The 23463-nt window shown below is 45.1% G+C and overlaps 1 protein-coding gene across 1 annotated transcript in view; it reads right to left on the reverse strand.

The window, feature by feature from the left end:
- LOC132971999 (neurocan core protein-like) overlaps positions 1-23463 on the reverse strand; it is a 113554-nt gene that overhangs the window by 77875 nt on the left and 12216 nt on the right. Inside the window, exons 2-5 of the mRNA XM_061034832.1 lie at positions 10216-10298; positions 3777-4006; positions 3518-3686; positions 1448-1622 (exon numbers count right to left, since the gene is read on the reverse strand). Coding sequence (XP_060890815.1) covers positions 1448-1622; positions 3518-3686; positions 3777-4006; positions 10216-10288 — 647 coding nt within the window. The 5' untranslated portion in view covers positions 10289-10298. The remainder of the gene's footprint in view (positions 1-1447; positions 1623-3517; positions 3687-3776; positions 4007-10215; positions 10299-23463) is intronic.

The following is a 23463-nucleotide window of genomic DNA, read 5'->3' on the forward strand; positions in this document are numbered from 1 at the left end:
GTAGACGATGAAAACAGAGTTCTGTTCTTGTGAAGTCACGCTGTGCGCCGGTTTCTGCTCCGTGTGATGTCATCGTGTGACGCTGTCTCTTTAGTTTTGATGAGATTAGAGCGATGGCAGATGTAAGCAAACTAGCGCTGGTGCTAACGTTGCTAACTGGTCTTTTTACACGCTCACACATACACACACACAGTTACTCTCCCACTATGTGGACGAGCAGAGACGCCTGATTGGACGACGGAGGTCACTGCTGCTTTATATGACACTATGACCACACAAACCCCGCCTACAACGTCGGCGGTTATACACTAGACCCGGGCAGACTTCTGGTTGAAGGGAAAACTTGAAATGAAATGATCATTGCAGAGGAATGGGGAGAAAATGTAACGGTGTGTTTTTGATAACTGTTTTAAAGATTACGTTTTAAACAGAGGTTAAAAATCCCCGCCAACGTGTGAACCTGACACACGAGGACGCTGATTTCAGCAGCAAAGAGGCCGATTAGAAGACAAACAGGGGCTTATAAAGGATGAGAAAGAATCATGACGACACACAAATCAGACACATTTTCATCCGAGCAGAACGAGAGACAAGAGTCCTGGACGTCTTCGGTCTCCGTGTCTGATGAAGCCATGGCTGATGTCTGAATTTATTCAGAGGACTAATTGGACGCTTTCCTCCAGGCTGATGTGCACACAGAGCCTTCTGGATCTCAACCAATTAGAGGATTCCCGAGTGTGAAAACAACAGAAGTGTAGAACGGAGGGAGAGAAAGTCAAAACGGAGGGATGGCGTGCTTACTGGAAGGTTGTGAGAAACGGTCGGGAAACAGCCGATCGTCTAATGAAACGACCAGGATTAAATGTTTCTGATAAAGGAAAGATGAAGATGTTTGAAGATGTTTCATGGAAGATGTCGTGTTAATTCACAGGCAGCTGCCTGACAGACGGCGCTGAGGGCAGCAGGAGTTCACACACAAACAATAAAGTAAGGTCCAATTATTTTTCAAGGTTTTGTGTTTATAAAAAAAATGAGCAAAGGGCATTTTTTAAACAATTCTTGGCGAGGTGTCAGATTCAATTATAGAAGAATAAATTATCAGAAAACTGTCCGATAAAGATTTAAAATAAAAACCTGCTCCAACAAACCCGACGACTCTGATGACGAGCTGCAGCGTGAGAGCCAATCAGAGGCTCTGGATGCAGAAATGATCTTCCCTGATCTCAGCTTTCTAAAATGTACTAATGTGTCAAATTATAGCTCATATGATCGTGAGTCATATGATCTATAATTTGTGCTCTTTTCTTTTCTTGTTTGTGCGTCTGTCTGTCTTTGGTGCCCGTCGCTGATTAGATGGAAGCTGGTGCAACATGCCTGCATGTTATTGGAGGGTAGCTATTGATGCTAGTTTTAAAAGGGGAAGAGAGAGACGTTTTAAAATTCTCACCGCACAGTGTGGTCAGACAGCCAGCCAGCATCACAGTTGTCGTATCCGTCGGCAAAGGCAGCCTGCAGCTGGCCTGGAGTTGCGATGACCGCAGAGTTCTCCACGCACACCCGCTTGGCGTCGGTGAAGGACAGGGTGTAGCGGTCATGAGGTGCCCGGTAGTGAAACACCACACCTGGAACAAAGAGACACAGCAGCTCTTCACTGGATTTTATTTGGGAGACTGACACAAGCCACTTTTCATTTGGCCGATTCAAGACGAGAGCTTTGTTTGGGCTGAAACTGAAATCTAGAAATGGGGCGGCTAGAATCAGCACAGACACACTTAACATACAGGGCTAACGGAGATGTTCTCCGTAGAAGCAGATAGGGTCTCCTTGGGATGGGAACCCCAGTCCTAATCCACATGAGGGTTGTGAGCCCAATACATCCTTCCTTTATTTTTATCCTCTGCTTCTTCACATGTCTCCAGGGAGGACAATAAGCAGTCACCACTTCCTGTGGCCCATATGCTAAACGGCTGCTTGATGACCTCATTTCCACAGAGTCAGAGAAGCACAGCACTGCATCACAATGACACCTCAACATGTGATATGTTACGCGTCCGGGGGGGGGGGGGGGGGGGGGGGTCGCTTCGTGATCGAGATCGGTCTTGGTCTTGAGACCACTTTTGAAATGTCTCGGCCTCGCCTCGGAATCAAAAGCATTTTGACTTGGTCCTGTCTCGGATTGGACAGACCAGATTTCATAATCAAGCGATTAGTAGCAGAGAGAACTCCCATGATTCCCTGCCAGCCTCAACGTCATCTTGTGCTATTGTTTTGATCGAGAGCCCCCTGGTGGTGGAAAAGACATTATTTTTATTATTATTATCATTTACTTTTCTTACCTAGATTCTTACCTCTTGAGATATGAATGTCTCTGACTGACACTGTGTGATCTATTTTGATTGGTCGATAGCCTCATGACTGCGTCTTCATCATTTGGGTTAAGTTACGTCACCCATGTGATTGATTTTTCTCAAAGTCTTCAACAAAAAGGAGATGATACAGAGTAGCGCTGCCCTGCACACGACCCAGCGGCAGCACTTAAACCGCTAGAACAGGTTTACCTCTGCATGCAGAGGTAGAGAGGTCATTTCTTAAGACAAAACTTTATATCAAAACGGACAGCGTCATGGTGGTTGGACTTTTAGAAAACCAGAGTGAAGCAGGTGGAGAGGAACAGATGGAACCTGCAGTCGGTCGAGGGCTCTCTGTTTCGCACGATGGGGTCTGGCTTTTCATGGTCACAGGGAACACGCTGGACTCGGAGCCCCTGACTCAATAGAGACCAAAGTGGGGCCGTGATATTCATCGTTTTTCTCACCTTTGAAAGAGAACTACACTAAACTACAGCTGACTGAGCAGGCACACTTGATGAGTTAAAATCCATCCATCGCCATGATTATTTTAAGTTTTATCTAAAGATTAAATCAGTCAAATTATCCATTGTGGAGACCCGTGTTTCCCAACCTTTTCTCCTTGGAGTCCCCCCCCCCCACCCCTACCTGTATCTAAGAAACACTGGGACCCCCAAGGACCCTGTCAGGAAGAAATGTTGTTAGAGGTCAAACGGGGACGTAAGGTCACCCTGTGTTAGCAGAACCAGAGAGGACTTGTGATAATAAAAGGCTCGTGTGTGATTCCCTGTGCTCGTTAAAATACTAGGTCATTATTTAAATTAAGGAACGACCTGGAAAATAATCTGATGAGAGCCTCTCAGCATCCTGCAGGTAGTCTTCTACCTTCACACAATTGTCCTGGATACTGCATGTCATGGTTTGCAGCACTCTCTACTGGGGTCCCATGTGTCTGCTTCATTAAGGGTCCAGGACCTGAGCTGCACCTGAGTGACCCCGCCCCTTTTATCGCATTATGTGGTTTTTACTTCCCTCACTATTCTGCACAGCATCATGGGGTAAGAAAACAAACCAGGTGTAATGGAGGTATTAACCTCTCATGGAACCACAAGCAAAGGTCACAAAGATGAAAGCTTCTTTATGCAGAACAAACTCTACGCTTCATTTACCTGTGACCTCCAGGGGAACCGTGTCCTGCTCATCGTTCATGCCCACCACAACCTCACAGCGGTACAGACCAGAGTCGCTGGAGCGAAGCCCTGACAGAGCTAGACTGGCGTTGTAGCGGTTGGCGTTGTAACCAGGCAGAGTCACTCGACCCTGGAAGGCCTTCTTCACCTACGGGAGGAAACAAGGAGGGATAAAAAGTCAGAGAGGGAAACAAGCTTTAACACCAATGAAGCAATCACATGTTAGACTGTATCGTACCTTGACCACATTGTCTTTGGCCACCAGGACCGACTGCTCCTTCTGCAGACCGTCAGAGCCCCTCTGACCCCAGACCTTGGTCCACTTGACCCTGGGGGGCTCGTGGGATGAACTGGCGCTGGGGCGGAGGGTGAAGAGGCAGGGGAGGAGAACAGTTCTTGAGAGCTCCTCACTGATGGTCTGATGGGTCACCTTCTGCATGTTCACCACCGAGTCTGCGTTGGTTACACCTGATGCGAGGAGAGAGAGGGGCGATCAAATGAAGGCCACAGGACTTTATTTTCTCTCCAAGTATCAAAGACATGAGATGAAGAAAAGCTGCTATCCCTCCAGGATTAGATCCTCCTGGTCGAGAACTCATTGTGTCTCTGTGGTTATTGATCCAACAAACCATTACTGTGCTCACTGAACTAAAGGAGGCGGGGCCAGACTGTGGAGGGAAGACATCAAGAGTCCTTTAATAATCCATACATCAAAGCTGGAAATGCTTTATGGGATCGATATCAAGCACCTCTTAGCAGCTATAAGATATAAATATGACTTTGACCAGGAACAGCTGATGACGGAGAGAAAGGGGACATTTAGAGCGTGATGCATTCAGGGGCACTCAGGTATCTTTGGAATCATATCATATGATCATGAGTCACCGTGCTGAGCTCTGTATGTTTCTGTTAATCCAGTGAGCACAGTGTGTGAATGATGTTTGTCTGTTAATACTCATGCTTCACTTTACTCTTTACCATCCTGCTCATTAGTCAACATCACAGACTGTAAATATGAATGGACGAAGCCTGAGTGACGGCTGTTCCTGCAGGGGGCGCTGGAGTCCCATCGATGGCGGTCTCCATGCTGGAAATACTGTCTCAGTCTAACTTTCAGTCAACCTAACGACAGACTGAGAGCTGCTGACAAACCGTTACACCGCGCCCACCTGTCAATCAGGTCAGCTACACGCCTTATTGTGAATAACTCTTATCCTTCATCAAATCAAAACTGATGAGTCATCAAAACATTCACCCCACCAGGCTGTAAACATGTTAATCTCTGCTGTAAAAACAGACTTTTTAGAATGGGTGTGTATGTGACTTCCTGTGCTTCTGCAGCCAGCCTCTAGTGGACACTCCAGGAACTGCAGGATTTTACACTTCAGCCTGTGCATCACTTTTCAACAGCAGAGGTTGCTGCTTGTGCCTCCTTCTTCTCTCATGTGTGGTTTGATGAATGTTAAAAGTTCTTCATGTTCCAGATGTGGACCCTCACGTCTGGATTCAAACAGCAGAAATGTGGAACGATGTTTTCCCAGAGGTCACAGACACACCGCTGAGCGAGCTGCTCAACCAACCTAACATTTATTTTCTCACCATATTATGTCAAACTCTTTCCGTCCTCTTCCTCCCCTGCAGAACGACCAGCTGCCATCCTTCAGAAAATGCCCCAAAAAATGTAGATAGTAGCCGAGTCTACAGATGGCCAATCCAGTTCAGCTGTCGGCTGTTTTTTTGTCGCTGCACTCTCAGTTGAGAACAGTTAAATTTTTAGAACAGTGCCGGGTACGTTGATGTCACTTCTCCCTCACTGATGAATAAAAATCAAGAAGGGGCGGGGCTTGTAAAATCAGCTTTGTTAACAACAATGGCGGGGGAGACGCTCGTCTGCGTTGTATTTTTTAGTTTCCAGGAGACGAGCTGCTGATGTCAGGACACGACTCCTTTACATCACCTTCATGTTTTTTTCTTCATATTTCTTTGTATTAAAGCAAATATTAAACACACAGAGCTAAAACACACCTAACGGACAGAGGGGAGCAGGAGGTAACTTTAGTAACTAAAGCTCCTTTCTGGATGGTAAATGTGCATTAGCGCACACACACACACACACACACACACACACACACACACACACACACACACACACACACACACACACACACACACACCCTGTTTTTCCCGGTGACAGCAGCTTAGACAAACACTACTTATCTAACTCCAACACAAACTGAGTCTCTGCACGACACCATCAAAAAGGATTGGTGCTCTGAAAGGGCCTCTCGTTTAGCACTCGAGGAGAGGAGAGGAGAGGAGAGGAGAGGAGAGGAGGTGTGAAGTAAACAAGTGAAGCACAAGTGACAAAAACAGTGTTTCAGATCAGATTTTTTATTCATGAGGAAATTCATGTTTAATTCACCGTTAGTTTTAACGTTGTTTTAGTTCACCGTTAGGGAAATAAACGTGCTCCCCTTCTGGGAGGAGTCTGTAGATTTTGCTCACCTGACGACTATACCGTCTGTAATTACAAACAGAAAAATAAATCTCTGCACACCTGAACGTGTGAAACTTAAAGACAGTGAGAAAGGCTCCCGCACACCGCCTCACTTCAAGTTGACGTGGTTATTTGATCTCACATTTGGATCTGCAGAATTAAAACATTTGAGACACTACTCGCTCACCCAATGGCTGCCCTCAGGCTTCACGGACACTCGCTGCACGCTGCACGCTGCACGCTGCACGCTGCTGCCTTTGCTAACACTCGTTCAGTATCTTTTACATGATGACATGTTTATCTTGCATGAAGGATGCTCAATCACAGTCATGGGTTCCCAACATAGACATTACAACTGCCTCCATTATCCAGAAACTCAGGAGTGTTTAATGAATGAATCTGAGAAAAGCCACTCAACAAGTTACCGTCTTGTTATTCTCCGCTGTTAGAGAGAATTCAGCCTGACGCCATCGTACAGCATTTGGCCTTTTTGACAGCTACAGGAAATGTTTAGGTGGAGCGTTTTCTTTGTACTCAGTTCATGAGTTGGTGTTATGAATCCATCAAGCCATCTTAAATGTTGAAGCGATAACTGACCATTATGTTTGATATCGTCTCTTTTGAACGCCATACACTTTCGGGATGGTCGAATCTGAAAGTGCTTAAAAAAGTGAAAAAGAATGCAAATATTTGATTTCCTTGGAGAAAAAAGCCCCGGAGTGCTCTGGCAGCACTGCACGTATGATGATGATGTATGTGCAGGAGGTAATCGTGCTCAGGCTGGAGTGATGTGAGTGCATGTCAGTGGGGGATAGGTAGGGGGTAAATCATCAACCCGACACAGTGTGAGTGCACTCTTAGTTCTACCTCCAGTGTACTCCTCTACCTTCCACTTCCTTTCACATGGCTGGAAAAAAACCAAAAAAACAAAAGAGTTGGTGCTGGTGGCGCAGTGGTTAGTGCGCGCGCCCCATGTATGGAGGCTATGGTCTTCCAATAGGTGGGTTGGGGTCCGACCTGTGGCTCCTTTCCAGCATGTCATTTCCCACTCTTTCTCTCCCTGATTTCTGAGTCTATCCACTGTCCTAGCTCTACTTTAAAGGCACAAAAAGCCCAAAAATAAATCTCTGAAAAAAAAAAAAGAGTGTGGAAACAATTCAGACTTTTCTCTCCAAAAGAAACCTCTGCACACTCTTTTCCAGTATTGTGTCTCTTGACTTGCTGTCACTCTGAGATGCTCTCCACAGTTCAAACCTCTCAGCATGGCGGCTACGTAAACAAACATTCACACACACGTAGAGAAGGGATGAGGAGCTGGCTTCATCTTTCACCATTCCTCTGACGGAGAATTTGAGCCCTGAGTCACCACACGGCCAAAGTGCCTGGGTTGTTCATTTTTAATTCGACTTTCACAGAAGGCAGCAACAATATAATACAGAGAGGAGCAGACGGTCGGGGAGAGCGCTGAGGAGGCGTGCAGTCTGTCCTGCATACGCACAAACAGATGCAGACACACAGCAAGGGAGTACAGGGGGCAGAGAGGGACTCAGCGAGGTGAATGTCTATGTTACAAACTGTTTTCTGCAGCGCTCAGTGGAACAGAAGCTGTCGAGCAACTAGAGCAAGATACATACAGATACACAAATCCTAAATGTGGAGGTGACTAAAAGATGTAAACACACTGAACTCGTTCCTACAAAACTGATCATAACAAACAGTCAGTAAAAATAAATGTGACAATGATTCCTCAAGTCTTCTGTGTGACTTCCTAATAAGAGGATTAAGAACCAGATTTTCAAATTCACAGTGAATTTTAAACAGCTCTGCAAATATGGAAAACATAAATCTTGTATTCCTCAAAATATCAAAATCTCTTCCACATCTTATTCATCGTTGGGAGCTTTAGATATCACAGATTTATTTTTCCTTCTTCAGCGTATATTTAGAGGTGATGTTTGAGGTACGTATAAGCAGGTGAAAGGAGAGAGGAATAAACTATATAGATATATCTATATATATATCTATATCTATATATATAGATATATATATATATATATATACATTAAGCAGCGGGAGCAACTCGGGGATTAAGTGGGATTAAGGACATATGCAGGAGATCAAACCCAGTGAGCACAAGCAGCAACCTCCAGTGTTGAAAAATGAAGTGGAGTGTCCTGGAGTGTCCACTAGAGGCTGGCTGCAGAAGCACAGGAAGTCACATACACACCCATTCTAAAAAGTCTGTTTTTACAGCAGAGATTAACATGTTTACAGCCTGGTTCAAAAAAACAAATAGGTGTGATTAGCTCATGTCTCGATCGACACACACTGTACGGGGGGGGGGGGTGGGGGGGGGGGGGGGGGGGGGGGGGGGGCGGGGGGGTGAATGTTTTGATGACTCATCAGTTTTGATTTGATGAAGGATAAGAGTTATTCACAATAAGGCGTGTAGCTGACCTGATTGACAGGTGGGCGTGGTGTAACGGTTTGTCAGGAGGTTCAGTTCCAGCTCTCAGTCTGTAGTTAGGTTGACTGAAAGTTAGACTGAGACAGCATTTCCAGCATGGAGACCGCCATCGATGGGACTCCAGTGCCCCCTACAGGAACAGCCGTCACTCAGGCTTCAAACATGCATATTAACAGTCTGTGTTTCTTGCATGTCGTTCCCCACTCTCTCTCTCTCTCTGCAGCCGTCCAGTGTGAATAAAGTGTGAGCAGAAACACATTTGTGCAGCTTACTTTTACATCATCACCTCTTTCAAACAGGCTTCAATAATCAAAGCAGCATGTTCTGGGCTGAGAGCCTCAGATCAATATGTCTGTCTTACAAAAATGTTCTTGATGCTACTGTGACCACTAAAGAGGAAACATACTTCATAAGAAGAATCCCAAGAACTGAGTTCATCATCAGTGTTTCCTGACGTTTGTTTCTCGCTGGAGGACAGAAGGGGATGATTCATGCTTCAGCTTGTCTCTGAGCATGAAGGACATGCCTGATTACCTTCATCACACATCACTCCGCCTCTCATTCAGCCCCTGTGCTCCCCTACAGGCTCTACCACCAGGCTGTCACATATATTCACCCACTGTGGATTGAAGGTAGAAAACAGCTGGATCCAAACTCACAGTGTTGACCTAAAGAGGAGACCCAGAGTCTGAGGATCTCTGATCTGTTCAGAAGCTCGACTTTGATTTTCACTTACAGTAAACTATTTACGAAAGAATTAATCATGTGGCAGATCTGCTGCACACAGGCATGAAGATTCACAGGCTTAGCTGCAGAGTCGGAGCCAGGGGTGGCCAAAAATCTGATGGGCCACCTCAAAATCCTGAACTATGATTGGCTGCTTGCCTTGTCAGCTGCTGGTAGCGTCCTTTGCATTTCATGTGGTCAGCAGAGGCGCTGCTTGTCAACAGGCAAGACAGGCAACTGCTTGGGGCCCCAGACCAGTAGGGGGCTGAAAAGACTTAAACCAAAGCAGTGGCCCAAAATGTGCAAAGATTGCAATGACGGTAGTAAACCTCCCTAAGGGGGCCCCATCTGACAGCAACTTACTCTCGTTGCCCTGCTAAGCGTCGCAGCATTACTGCTGTGAAAACCAAAGTTTGTCAGAGAAAGTCAACAAAGAAGAATGAAGAGGAGTTATCCGTCTTTAAGAGAGAGGCCCCCGCTGTACTCCAGAATCGCCACTGGTTGGTAAGTATTGACTTTGGATGTAGGGAGACGTTTTCAGTGGGTTGTGAATGTTTGCCTGGGGAATAATAGTGTCAAAAAGTATTTGCAGCTCCTGTTAGATGTTGGTTTTGTTCCATTTCTTTGTTCGGTCACATGTTTTGAAGCCTCTGAGGTCCAAACTGAACAACTTAACGACTGATTTGTTGAAAAATATGAGAAGTTTTGGGGGAGATTTTTCATGAGGGGTTGGTGGGCGCTGAGGCTGGTTAAGAATCACTGATCTACATGTTGTCTCTTTGTTGTAGAGATAGAAAGGGTTACTAAGTGAGTTAATAACACCTCTGGCGACCGCTGCAGGAAGTCAGTGACCCGGTTCTGCCCCCCCGAGTCCAAAAAAAGTCTGTCTCCACCCCTGCTTAGATGTAACCTGTTTAAAGCATTAGATGGGTCAAAGTCTGGTCTGTGAACATACAGTTCTCCGTCTGCAGTTTAACTAGGACTCACCACAGACCGCAGCTTGGAGCAGAAGGAGGGCCAGCAGGAGCTGCAGTCCACACACGGGCAGAACATCCGTCATCCTGCAGCACCTACAGAGACACACATGAAGAGAGAGAGAGGGTGAGTGTGAGCACACAATGGAAGCTGAAATCAACACGTTAACCACGAGAGCCTCGTCTGATACATATCGCATGTTTTGCTGCAGAGAAGCTCACTGTGTCAAGCTTTAACTATGATCAGTAAACACACACTGGTGTATTAGTTAGACTCCACAGAGATGTCCATATTGAAAGTACTCTGGGCTCTATCTGCTGGTTTCTGTCCAGGGTCACAGGATGGTTAAACCGACCTCAGCATGAGTGCAGACAAACAGCAGATTGGCAGCTCGACACAGACGCTCAGCTTACACACATGCTGTCACAAACAGTTTGTGTCTTTAGACTGAAATCCACACTAACATGGAACAAACAGAACACAAGCTGAACACTGATCCACTGAGGTTGAAGTTACCCAGGTGAGAATAAGAATCTAATCTTTAGTAAAGTACTGTCGTCCTCATGAAATATAAAAAACATGTTCCTGTTCTAATCCAGCATTCCTGTTCAATTCTAATTTATCTGTCAGATATTTTACACTAAATCATCACCTGAGTAAAACTAGAATAACTACTTCCTGTAAAACATTTAAAATGTCTGATGACTCATCGTGCATTCAGAGGCAGGTACTAATTTTTTGACCAATTAAAAAGCTTTGTGGATGCTAACGAGCCGATCAAATTCAACCTCACGTTATGTCCCGTCTTCTATCTTGTGATTGGTTTTATCCCGTTTCGGTTGGAAATACTTCAAGACAAGGCAGTTACTGCCAATGTCAGCGCCACTCCGTCGGACATCGCATGCCCTGCTCCACTGGGTCCGTTTCTAGAGAGTGAACGAGAGAGAACTACAAGATCACAGGAGAACTACAAGATCACAGGAGAACTACAAGATCACATGAGAACTACAAGATCTCAGGAGAACTACAAGATCACAGGAGAACTACAATATCACAAGAGAACTACAAGATCACAGGAGAACTATAAGATCACAGGAGAACTACAATATCACAAGAGAACTACAAGATCACAGGAGAACTATAAGATCACGAGAACTACAAGATCACAGGAGAACTACAATATCACAAGAGAACTACAAGATCACAGGAGAACTATAAGATCACGAGAACTACAAGATCACAGGAGAACTACAAGATCACAGGAGAACTACAAGATCACATGAGAACTACAAGATCTCAGGAGAACTACAAGATCACAGGAGAACTACAATATCACAAGAGAACTACAAGATCACAGGAGAACTATAAGATCACGAGAACTACAAGATCACAGGAGAACTACAAGATCACAGGAGAACTACAAGATCACGAGAACTATAAGATCACAGGAGAACTACAAGATCACAGGAGAACTAGAAGATCACAGGAGAACTACAAGATCACATGACAACTACAAGATCACAGAACTACAAGATCACAGGAGAACTACAAGATCACAGGAGAACTACAAGATCACATGACAACTACAAGATCACGTGTGAATAAAGAGAACAACATTCAAACAACATGTGTCTTTGTCTCTCTGGATGATTTGTTGTTCATCCTGTTTTAACGTCATGTTGATAAAGTTATGGAAAATACGATCAGGAGTCTATATATTGTGTTTTATTTTGAAATTCACCGGACGCTCTGTGCGTTTCCTGGGCTGACTTCCTGTCCAGATCGATCTATTCTGCTCAGCTTGACGCATGCTTGCGGCGTGCTCCATTGAAAATAGACTTGGATAGTATTTGAAATGGAGCAGAGTGTAGTGGTGCTGGTGGCGCTACTAACCGCGGCGCTCATTGTGGGAACAGGAGCGTTGACCAGAGAACGGCGCCATAGCGCTTGATGCTGATGGACTGCAGCGCACACCTACTATGTAGAAATTGGGAGTATGTTACTCTTGGAGTTTTGTTTCATGGGAACTTCAAGAGGAACTGTGTTTAATAAAGGTCGACTGTGCACCTTTATCTTCATAAATTGAACAGTGTATTGATGTGTGGCATCGGATTAACAGAAAAAACAACATTATGTTTACGTGAAGAAAAACAAGGAATTGTTTGGGCGAGAACACACAAGGCAATGCAAAAACAGAAAGAGCCATACCATAGGAAAATCTATCTATTGGTTAATATGTGAGAGTCAGAAAAGCCAGGGGACAGAGAGCAAATGAGACAGGTCTGCCCCTGCTGTGGGGCTACAGAAACCCTGAGTGTAAATAATAAATACGGTGTCTCTGGAGACGTGGAGGGCAGAGCGGGACCTGAGGGCAGGAGAGGAGGAGAGGAGGGGGGGTTAGGCTGAGAGCCGATGCTGGGCACAGATAGCTGGTGTCAGTTACATCTGTCTCCGTTTCAGAGGTGCAGCCAAGGACAGAAATATAAAATACCTCTTCTGGGCCGCAGCTGAATGGAAGCTGATCGTGATGAGTCGGAGTCTGGAGGAGCTCCGGAACAGACAGCAGACAGACTCATGTATGCTTGAATGAACAGGGGCGAGGGAAGCGGTCAGAAACTTCACTGCTAGATGCCACTACACTATTATGGGATGTGTTCTAGTTTCTGTTTTTAGTAGATTTGTGGTCCGAGCAGTATTGACCAATCTTGCGTCAGCAGGATTTAGTATGCAAAGTAGAACAGTTCACAGGGAGAGCAAGAGCAGCCACATCGCAGAGTGCTGTAAATGACATCACTGCTCGTATCGGGGGAAACTGACAACAGTACATGTTTCATTATGAACACATATTTGCACGTACTGTAAGTGCAATCTGTTGTAGATCACAGAGTACAACTTGAGCAACAAATCTGCACAACGCTCTGTTGTCAGCATTTGTTTTTCATGACTCGCTGGAACACATCAGGATTGATTGAGCTGACCTCCATGTAAGAAACACTTTTTTGGCAAACTTAAAGTAACAATATGAGATATGTTACACATAAATATATCATAAATCCAGTTTATCCTGTGTAAATGTGTCTTTGAGTCATGACTGTCTACAATGAGTGAGAAGCTCGAGTCCCGCTAGCTGTGTTGTTGTCAGAGCCGTGTTTACATGGACGGGACGGCCGGCTCCTCCCCTTGTGTATAAAAGCTGTTTTAGTCAAGAACTAGAGAGAAGAAGAAGAAAATACTCACTGATTATTTGGATGTTAGTAAGAGTTTTTAGATCACGCTCATTCTGTGTCAGTTTACATGAAATGTGAAGCTACAAGCTAACTAAAGAGCGCTAACATTAGCATGCTAACACAACAATACAGACCACGGGTGACTGCAGCTCCATCCGCTGCTTGACTCCTTCGTGTGAACTTTAGGGGAGGGGGGTTGAGAGATGTGACGCTGATAGAGAGCGAATACTTCAGTATGGAGGAGGTGTGGCCAAACAGAAGTTTGTTTTGGTTTCATGCTGGTGCTCAAGGGCAACATCTACTGGATCTAAAAGTCACACTTTATTCCTTTCGGAGCTGTTAATTGTAGGCTGAGTAAATCACAATATTTCTTTGGGCTCACGCCGTTGAACGAAGCCAAAGTGAAGATTCTGTGTAACTGACTTTTTAAAGGTACAGAATGTAATTTCCACCACCAGGGGGCTCGTTTATTTGACTGGCATGTCCTCCCCCCTCACATAGTTTGGTAACTTCTTCACAGCCTCTCTCTCTTTCTCTCTCTGCAGGTCATCAATAGCAGTCAGCGTGCTATTACACCTCTTTGTTTCTGCACTCATCATCTTGACGCCACTCTGTCTCTGTTTTTCACGTCGTTCCCGGCCTCCTGTGAAGTGACGATATGTTTACAGTAATAACTTCTTATTTCTTCTTAACGTATTTGCCCTTTGTCTCTTTAGCTTCTCTCAGGAACACTTGAGTGTCGTTTTTCTCATTTCGATTACAAGCTTCACGCTTCACTGTATTTGAAAAAGGCTTGTGGAGGTTCAAGAGGCGGTAAATGGAGCTTGTTTATTTCTTTTCTCATCTTCTGACGACTCAAAACTCTTTAACACCGCAGGTCACACCTACACATTCACACACTGATGGTAGAGGCTGCTGAGTAAAGAGTCCATCAGTATTAACTCATCCATTCATACACATTCACACACTGATGGTAGAGGCTGCTGAGTAAAGAGTCCATCAGTATTAACTCATCCATTCATACACATTCACACACTGATGGTAGAGGCTGCTGAGTAAAGAGTCCATCAGTATTAACTCATCCATTCATACACATTCACACACTGATGGTAGAGACTGCTGAGTAAAGAGAACATCAGTATTAACTCATCCATCCACACACTGATGGCAGAGGCTGCTGAGTAAAGAGTCCATCAGTATTAACTCATCCATTCATACACATTCACACACTGATGGTAGAGGCTGCTGAGTAAAGAGTCCATCAGTATTAACTCATCCATCCATACACATTCACACACTGATGGTAGAGGCTGCTGAGTAAAGAGTCCATCAGTATTAACTCATCCATTCATACACATTCACACACTGATGGTAGGGGCTGCTGTGTAAAGAGTCCATCAGTATTAACACATCCATTCATACACATTCACACACTGATGGTAGAGGCTGCTGAGTAAAGAGTCCATCAGTATTAACTCATCCATTCATACACATTCACACACTGATGGTAGAGGCTGCTGAGTAAAGAGTCCATCAGTATTAACTCATCCATTCACACACTGATGGCAGAGGCTGCTGAGTAAAGAGTCCATCAGTATTAAATCATCCATTCATACACATTCACACACTGATGGTAGAGGCTGCTGTGTAAAGAGTCCATCAGTATTAACTCATCCATTCATACACCGCCGACGAAGCAGCGGGAGCATTCAGGGTTGAGTTGGGTTCTTGCCCAAACACCCATCGGACATGTGGCTGCAGGAACAGCAGGGAGAACCCTCGTCCTTCTGGTTGAGAGACAATGACTCTAACAACTGAGCCACAGGAGCAACGTGCTGCAAAAGTTTCCTTTGAAAACATCGGTTCTCTTGAGTCAGTCTTTCATTACCCTCCCACATGGTCTTATCTGCAGAATCATCTGTTTCGCTTCAAAGTTACAGATTCAAACATAAATGTGACATCATTCTTATTGTCTGTGCCATGTAGACAAACTTAGACGAGGTGCATAATGAAGAGTCGTTTTTTATTGTCTTTAAATCTAAACTGCTTTTTTATTTTCAACTACAGCTGTGTCATCTCGTACCGACAGTCAGGATGAGAGTTTTTGTTGCGCCGTGTAAAAGACCTGAGTGGTGTGCACTGTTCCCCATCCTGCCTGTCACAGATACTGTACATGTGATCACCAGACTGAGACACAGACAAGCTGACAGCAGACATATGGATAAACTCTGGGAATGAAAACACAATGCCACAGCTTGATTACAGAAACAGGCATTTTTTATGTTAAAATCAGGACTGTCAGCATTAACTAGTTAATCTTGACAGCTCTCTACAATGTTTAGAATTTAGACTGCAGTACCCATTTTAAACACTAGGTGTCATAGTTTCATGCTGCTCCTATAGGACAGTACAGAAGTTCAAAATAAAAGCCTAACCATTTTTATTTAGAAATGTGAATATTCAATTTTTAACATGCGGTAAGTAATGCCATTAATCACCGTTAACTGTGGAAATGTGGGGATTGATCATGATTTTAATGTATAATTGTTCAGCACTAGTCAAAACTATACAGAGAAAACCTTGAAGTCATCGGAGGAATCTCGTTTAGTCCATCCGTCATATGATTTTAGAAACAGGGGTCATGGTGGAAATCTTAACTGAAGACTTCAGCAGGTAACACAGTGACAGAAATACGGCTCAGGTGAATAATGAGGCCAGAAGCCGTGAAAGTTTCAGTCAGTGTCCAGCATCGCTCGCTGACCTGTTCAAACCGGCAGACTGTCTGTGTCAGTCTCAGAGGAGACGGACGCGTTCTCACACTACAGGTCAGTTACAGGGCAACTGTGCAGTCGGGGAGTAGTCTGAGGATATAAACACAGAACGTTTTTCATAATAAGAACCGTCCAACAGGGGGTAAGACGGAGGGCGGGTTGGGACCAGGCATCAGGAATCCACAGTGTCAAAGAAACCCACAAGGGATCGACTGAGGAGAACTCACACATTGAACTGATGCTGGGAGAAAGACGCAGCCCAGGGGAGAGGCCGACGGAAACCACAGAGACAGAGGCAGAACTCGAGGTCGGGCTGCTGGTCAGAGTGCGGGAGAGTCTTGCATATGATTACACAGAATAATCTGGTGCTGTATAGGTGTGCAGGAGAGGTTAATACTGGCTCCATTACTGATGAGGAGGAGCAGCTGTGTGCACAGGTGAGCAGCGCTGAGCTCGACGAGGTGGGCGAGGATGGCATGCAGAGCGGAGCAGAGGCAGAGGCAGAGTGAGTGAGAAAAACAACTGAGAGGAGTCGTCTGAGCCGAGGAGCAGAGTATAGGAGAACTGTGACACTTCTGTGCTTCTCTAAGATGGACCTGTCACCTTCCTCGCCATGGCGCATTTTGAAGAGGGCTCATTAATCACTCAGGTGGCCTGCCTGTCACTCCCTCTCCTCAAACTGATGCAGAGATAATTCATACACACTTGGTGCTGCTTCCACAGAGATTGAAAAATGACTGTTTGCCTTCAAGAAGATAATACGAGGGTTTAAGAGAGGAACATTTCATGCTGTGTCAAACAACAATCAGCCTAAAGGGTTCAAAGGTCATTGGGCTGCTGGCTCCGTGTTTACACCTGAAGGTTTTATTGCATTGGAGCAACAGTCTAAAAGCTAAATGAAACAAACAGCTGCTCTATTCCAGCAGGTAAGACTTGAATGAGATGGAACAGCAGGAGAACATGCTGTGCATTTCAAGGCCCTGACACACGGTCCAGCTCGGAGACTACCCGTTGGCCCCCGTCGCGCAGGCCGATTGGACCTGTTGAATGATCATTCGCACAGTGAAACAGAGATGATGATTACGTATAGGTCTGACTAAACACAGGACTCTACAGAATCAGGGGAACATGACGACGTGGGCAGTGAGATCCAGAGGATCGGCTCTGTGGCCTCAAAAGCAGCGGGCGGGTTGGTAAGGACAGGTGAACGAGTCCTGACAGATAATCAGGGGCCTGACATCCAAGAGCTGTAAAACCGAGAACTGAGATAGTGAGGAACATGGCAGGATCCCAAAGAAGCCATCGGAGTTAGAGCCCGCTATCTGGACTCACAAATCATAAGCCAGAGACAGTTTAATTCCATTAAACACACACACACACACACACACACACACACACACACACACACACACACACACAGACACACACACACACACACACACACACACACACACACACAGACACACACACACACACACACACACACACACACACACACACACACACAGACACACACACACACACACACACACACACACACACACACACACACACACACACACACACACAAACACACACACACACACACACACACACACACACACACACACACACACACACACACACACACACTGTGCATTCTGAGGCTGTAACATTTCACTGTGAGAGGCTGAAACAGACTCAGGTTAGGTGGGACAGAAAACCTCTGCATAATAATGAAGTCTTAGTGAGCAGGTTCGCTTGTATTCCCGAAGGTTTTCATTCAATTTCCATCAAATTGCAGCGCGTTAATGACACGGGCAGACTCTCTGTGTGTGTGTGTGTGTGTGTGTGTGTGTGTGTGTGTGTGTGTGTGTGTGTGTGTGTGCTCATTAGTGCACACATCTGTGCCTCCTTACTCGAGCCTGACCTGAACGTCTTTAGACATTTTTACAGTTTATTGTAAATAGCGTGTTTTTCTTTTGTCTTAATGTTATAACCCAATTTAAACTTTTTATTTTGAAAGGTATTAACCAGCACTGTTGTGCATCGATGAGGAGCTACTCGTGCTAATGTGAAAAGGCGCAGTTAATCAGGAGCTGGACAAAGATGGATGGAGGGATGGATGAAAGAAGAGGTAATGAGAGAACAGATGGGAGCGCACTCGTTCCAGCTGTATCACCATGGAGCTGAAAAGTGCTGTCAATTAAACTGAAGCGTTTCACTGCACAGCACGCACGCCCTCATGGAGTATGGCCCTACGAGTGTGTATTCAGACGGTTTCATACTTCTATATGAAATAAACGTTGTGCAAAAGGTGAGAGAGATGGTTCTATATGAAGAGGTCCAAACTCAGAACAGAGCTGGGGACGACTCTGCTGAGATCCCTGATGGTACAGAGTGCGAGGGAAGGAGATCCAGATCTACAAAGAACTTTAGAGAAACGTGGGATTTGTCCAAATAGCTGGCAACAACTAACGCCGTGTGTTAACAGCACGTGATGTTGCGTCTCATAGCCCATTATCGCACACTCGCTGTCCACACTGCATCCATTAAATATTTCACTCTCTGCTCTGTGAATTTCAGTTACCCCTTGTAAACAATGAGGCTTTTATTTTGAAGTTGGACAAACTGAAGTGGGGTGCTTTTATTTTGAAAGTGGACAAACTGAATTGAGGTGCTTTTATTTTGAAGCTGGACAAACTGAAGTGTGGTGCTTTTATTTTGAAGGTGGACAAACTGAAGTCAGCTGCTTTTATGTTGAAGGTGGACAAACTGAAATGAGGTGCTTTTATTTTGAAGGTGGACAAACTGATATGAGGTGCTTTCATTTTGAAGGAGGACAAACTGAAGTGTGGTGCTTTTATTTTGAAGGTGGATAAACTGAAGTGAGGTGCTTTTATTTTGAAGGTGGAAAAACTGATATGAGGTGCTTTTATTTTGAAGGTGGACAAATTGAAGTGCGGTGCTTTGCGAGCTATTGCTTCAAATCACAACACTCAGAGGAACACACATACAGCGCACATATACACAGACGGGATGGTTGTTGCTCAGTTGGTAGAGTCGTCACCTCTCAACTGGAAGGTTGAGGGTTCAATCCCCAGCTGGGCAACATGTCCGATGTGTCCTTGGCAAAGACACTTAACCCTGAAGGATGATATTACATAGCGATCACTAATACATGCACACACATACAGAGCAGTCTGAAACCTACCTAAACCTCCCTGTGAAGAATCTGGCTTGAAGCAAACTATCATGTCGTCCTTTATGATCGGCTGATTCTCATTCTATAACATTTGTGAATAGAAATTGGCCACCATGGAGAGAAAATGGAAAAGGAAGAGAGGGAAACAAAGGGAGAAGATTCTCCTGAGCGATGAGAAGACAGAAAGCTTTTACTGTGCAGGAAGTGAGGCCAGGCAGCTGTGAGACGTCTGAGACGTCCCATTGGCTGTGCTACAAGGCCACTTTATACCAGGATGTATAATATATATAAGAAATGTTAAACCCATCTGGGCGCTTTGGCCTCATGCTCGTCTTCTTGGATCTAATTGTAGCCAGCTGTGCTGCTGTGGTAAGTTTTTCACGGCTAGAAACAAAAAACAAGAAAATGAGAAAATGAAATTATGAACGGCTTTATTTAATTTGCAGTGCGAGCTGATGGCGAGCGTTCAGAGTACATTTTGGTGCCGTAGTGTTGTGTATGTGTGTTGTGTTTTCTTCCTCTCTCTCCTGTGCTCACTCCATGTGTTGCTGCTGACAAGCTCCGGAGACAGGCCGCGGCGCTCGCTGTGGAAAACACAATCATTGACTAGAGTGGCAGTTAACGGCGATGTAGCGCGTGGTGCTGACGGGCCGCGGCGTGCATGGACTATGTGGAGTATTGGGGTTTTGTTTTGACAACGTGAGTGCAACAAAGTGAATAAAATATTTTATTTCTGGTGTCTCCGTGATGACAGGAATGTAGTTTCATACACATATAGTTTCCAATGAAACCAGAACAGAGCTAATCCCAGCTAACAAGGTTAGCCTAGCCGCCGCAGCCAGTCCGAATAATCGATAGCAGAAAATAGGTATGTGAATGTCTTGACACAGTGAATGTATGAATACAGTGAATACATCATCCATGTTCTGATAGTCCATGTCGCCCCCCCTCCCCCCTTCCTTTCTTTGTTCCTTTACCTCACTCGTCACAAACTGCGCCCGACACAGCATGCTAACGATGAGAGCTGCCCGTCATTTGGGGAACTCGTTTAATCTGCGCTTTTATTTTCAGGACTAAACTGCGAGGCAGTCTGCTTAATGAGGGAGGAGGAAGGGTAAAAAAATGAGATGGATACTATGTGGGCAATTAGAGAGGCACGTATTCCCCGTGTGTGACTTCCAGTCGACGAGTTTGTGTGTGTCAGTGTGTGCGTCTTTACCTCTCCTGTCCAATTGCTCTGCTCGCCAAGTCCCAAATTCCACCCAATCCACTTATGCAGCTCATTAAATCATCTCACAAGCAGACTGCACACTGGGAAGCATATGTGTCTGTGGCCCTCCGTGTCTGTCACACACACACACACATGCACACACACACGCACGCACACACACACACACACACACACACACACACACACACACACACACACACACACACACACACACACACACACACACACGCACACACACACAGAGAAAAGGCCCGTTGGTGGGGGTGATGTGCTGCTTTGATGAGCAGTTAAATTAGTCTCCACCTCATCACAATCACAGCATCAGAGACAGACACAGACATCCATCTGAGGCACCTGGGAGGACACACACACACACACACACACACACACACACACACACACACACACACACACACACACACACACACACACACACACATGCACACATGCACACATGCATACACAAATGCATGCACACACATACAAATTAGGCCAGAATGCTCAGAGGCAGATGGTGTATTGAAATCATGTGGGATGTTGATGTATGTGAGAGCTGAGGCCCAATCCTGACGTAGGAGGGTATTTTTATAAAGGAGGTTTTCCTCCTTTATAAAATAATCCCCTCCAAACACGCTCAGTTTTTAAAAACAACAACAACTTCATGACAACACTTCCAGTTGATCTGAGCCTGGAAGGAGTTTTACTAAGAGTGAGAGTTTACAGAGCTACGTCTTCAAATATACACAGATTACAGAGTAGACAAGGAACGAGGCTATAGTGTGGCTGTTCAGGTAATCTTAGTCTATCAAAGTCTGAAGATCTAAGAGGTAGAGAGACCGCCCTATAAAGACGGCGACAGCAAGATTATAACTCTAAGGGGATGGCATTGAAAGATCGTCAAATGTGCAAGAAGAAGAAGAGGTTTGAGGGACAGAAAGCAGATAAGGAATTCTGAAGTAGACTGAGCCGGAGCACGACGCTGACACAGGGAGGAAATCCTGTTTGTTAAGGAGGGAAGAAGAAACCGTGTTAAAGAGAGAGTGTGTTGTGGGAACTGCAGGAAACTCAATCTCAGGGTCACAATCACAAGAGAATGAACGCTCAGAGAAAAGAAACACTGGGGAACGTTCCTTCCTGTTCACCCTGTACTCCTGAGGTAAGACTTGACGTAAAAAGAACGACATGGAAGTAGCGGACTTCAACCAAGCCTGCTCCCAGGAGATCACAAAACACACACACTAGCTGTGGTGCAATATCTACCATATTATAATATCCTCCGATACTTATGTGCAATAACATGTTGAACTCTTATGTACACTGTGTGCATGATAGTATTTATGCTAGATTGTGATAACTGCACCTCGACTAACTGTACACTGTGTGCTCTGTTTCTGTCTCTCTTTGCTCTTTGCTGCTGTAACTATGGACATCTCTCCGTTGTGACTTAAAGTTTATATTAAAGAGAGGAGGAATGGTAAGCGGGCATGATGACAGTGACTGGAGCTTGAACGTGATCTTTACTCTTTAGACAAAAACACTCAGAATGAGCTGGTGAGTCAGGAACATCTGCAGCTATTTCTGGGGTCCAGGTAAAAACAAAGGGGAGCTGGATTCTCTGGTCTGAGAAGCAGACTGGCTTGGATCCCCTCGGTATATATTGATTTTTAGACACACACGTTCAGTAGAAGCAGAATTGATGGAACCTTCCCCAGGCCAAGGTTTATTTACTCATCTGGGAGCCGCTCTAACCCCGCCTCCATCTGTCTGAGAATATAGGGCTACCTGCAGGGGCCCAGCGGCTTCTTACATCCAGGCATGACAGCTAATTTCAAGACTGTGTGTGAGCGAGAGAGAGAGCGGAGAGATGGAGAGATAGTGAGCCTGCAGCAGGCCACCTTCACTGTGCACACACTCCATGAATCAACAGGAGGCAGAGACACAAAATGAGAATTCACAGAGGGGGGTAGTTCCATTTGAGGGGCACTTGATTTTTAGTTTGAGGCTGTTTTCTGCAGCGTCATTATGATTTTGTCGGCCTGCTACCAGAGGGATCCATTTAAAACCAGCTCTGTGCTTTTCCTCCCTGCTGTGAAGGTTACTCTGTTTACATCTCAGCCTGTCATCATTTGCGTTCTTTATGGCTAAGCTACTACTCACACATGCTAATGTAGCTTTCTCCAGTCAGGAAGACTTTATGTTCTGCACGCTGGTTTTATTGTTCATTTTCATACGATGAAAACGCTACTCAACAGGTGTGACATCATTAATGGTGGAAGAAAGGATAATAGATCTCCTTTAAATATGACTTTCTCTTTCACCGGTTCATTCATGCCATCGTTACCCCCTCCCCCTCCCCATCACCATAAAGCCTTCTTCATCCGGTCAGCCTCAGGTGACATCCACCTCTCAGGGTGATATCTTTGATCACCCGATCTTCCTGTAGAATTCAAGCACCGCCAACGATTCCCTGACACTAATTGAGTATCACATCATCATTTAAAATAAATATATATCTTTGATTCATGTACTCGTCTCTCCTGATTTTATCAAGCTTCACTACACCAAAGCTACCACAACGAGGAATGTAGCAAGCTAAGTTATAGCAACACAGCTAAAGTAGCTTACTACATCTAAGCCATTATCATTTATAATAACACACACATACACACACACACACACACACACATGAGTCTGTGTGTGTGTTTGTGTGAGTGTGTGCATGTGATGAGAAGCCTTTGGAGTGTGAAACACATCTAGCAGATCACGTACCCCTCCTCCTTCCTGCGTCCCCTGAGACAAGAACAAACAGTTCAGACATGATTAAGGAGGACTTTGATCTGCTCAGCT

This window comes from Labrus mixtus, chromosome 3 (genome assembly GCF_963584025.1).
Source record: "Labrus mixtus chromosome 3, fLabMix1.1, whole genome shotgun sequence".
Taxonomy (NCBI): domain Eukaryota; kingdom Metazoa; phylum Chordata; class Actinopteri; order Labriformes; family Labridae; genus Labrus; species Labrus mixtus.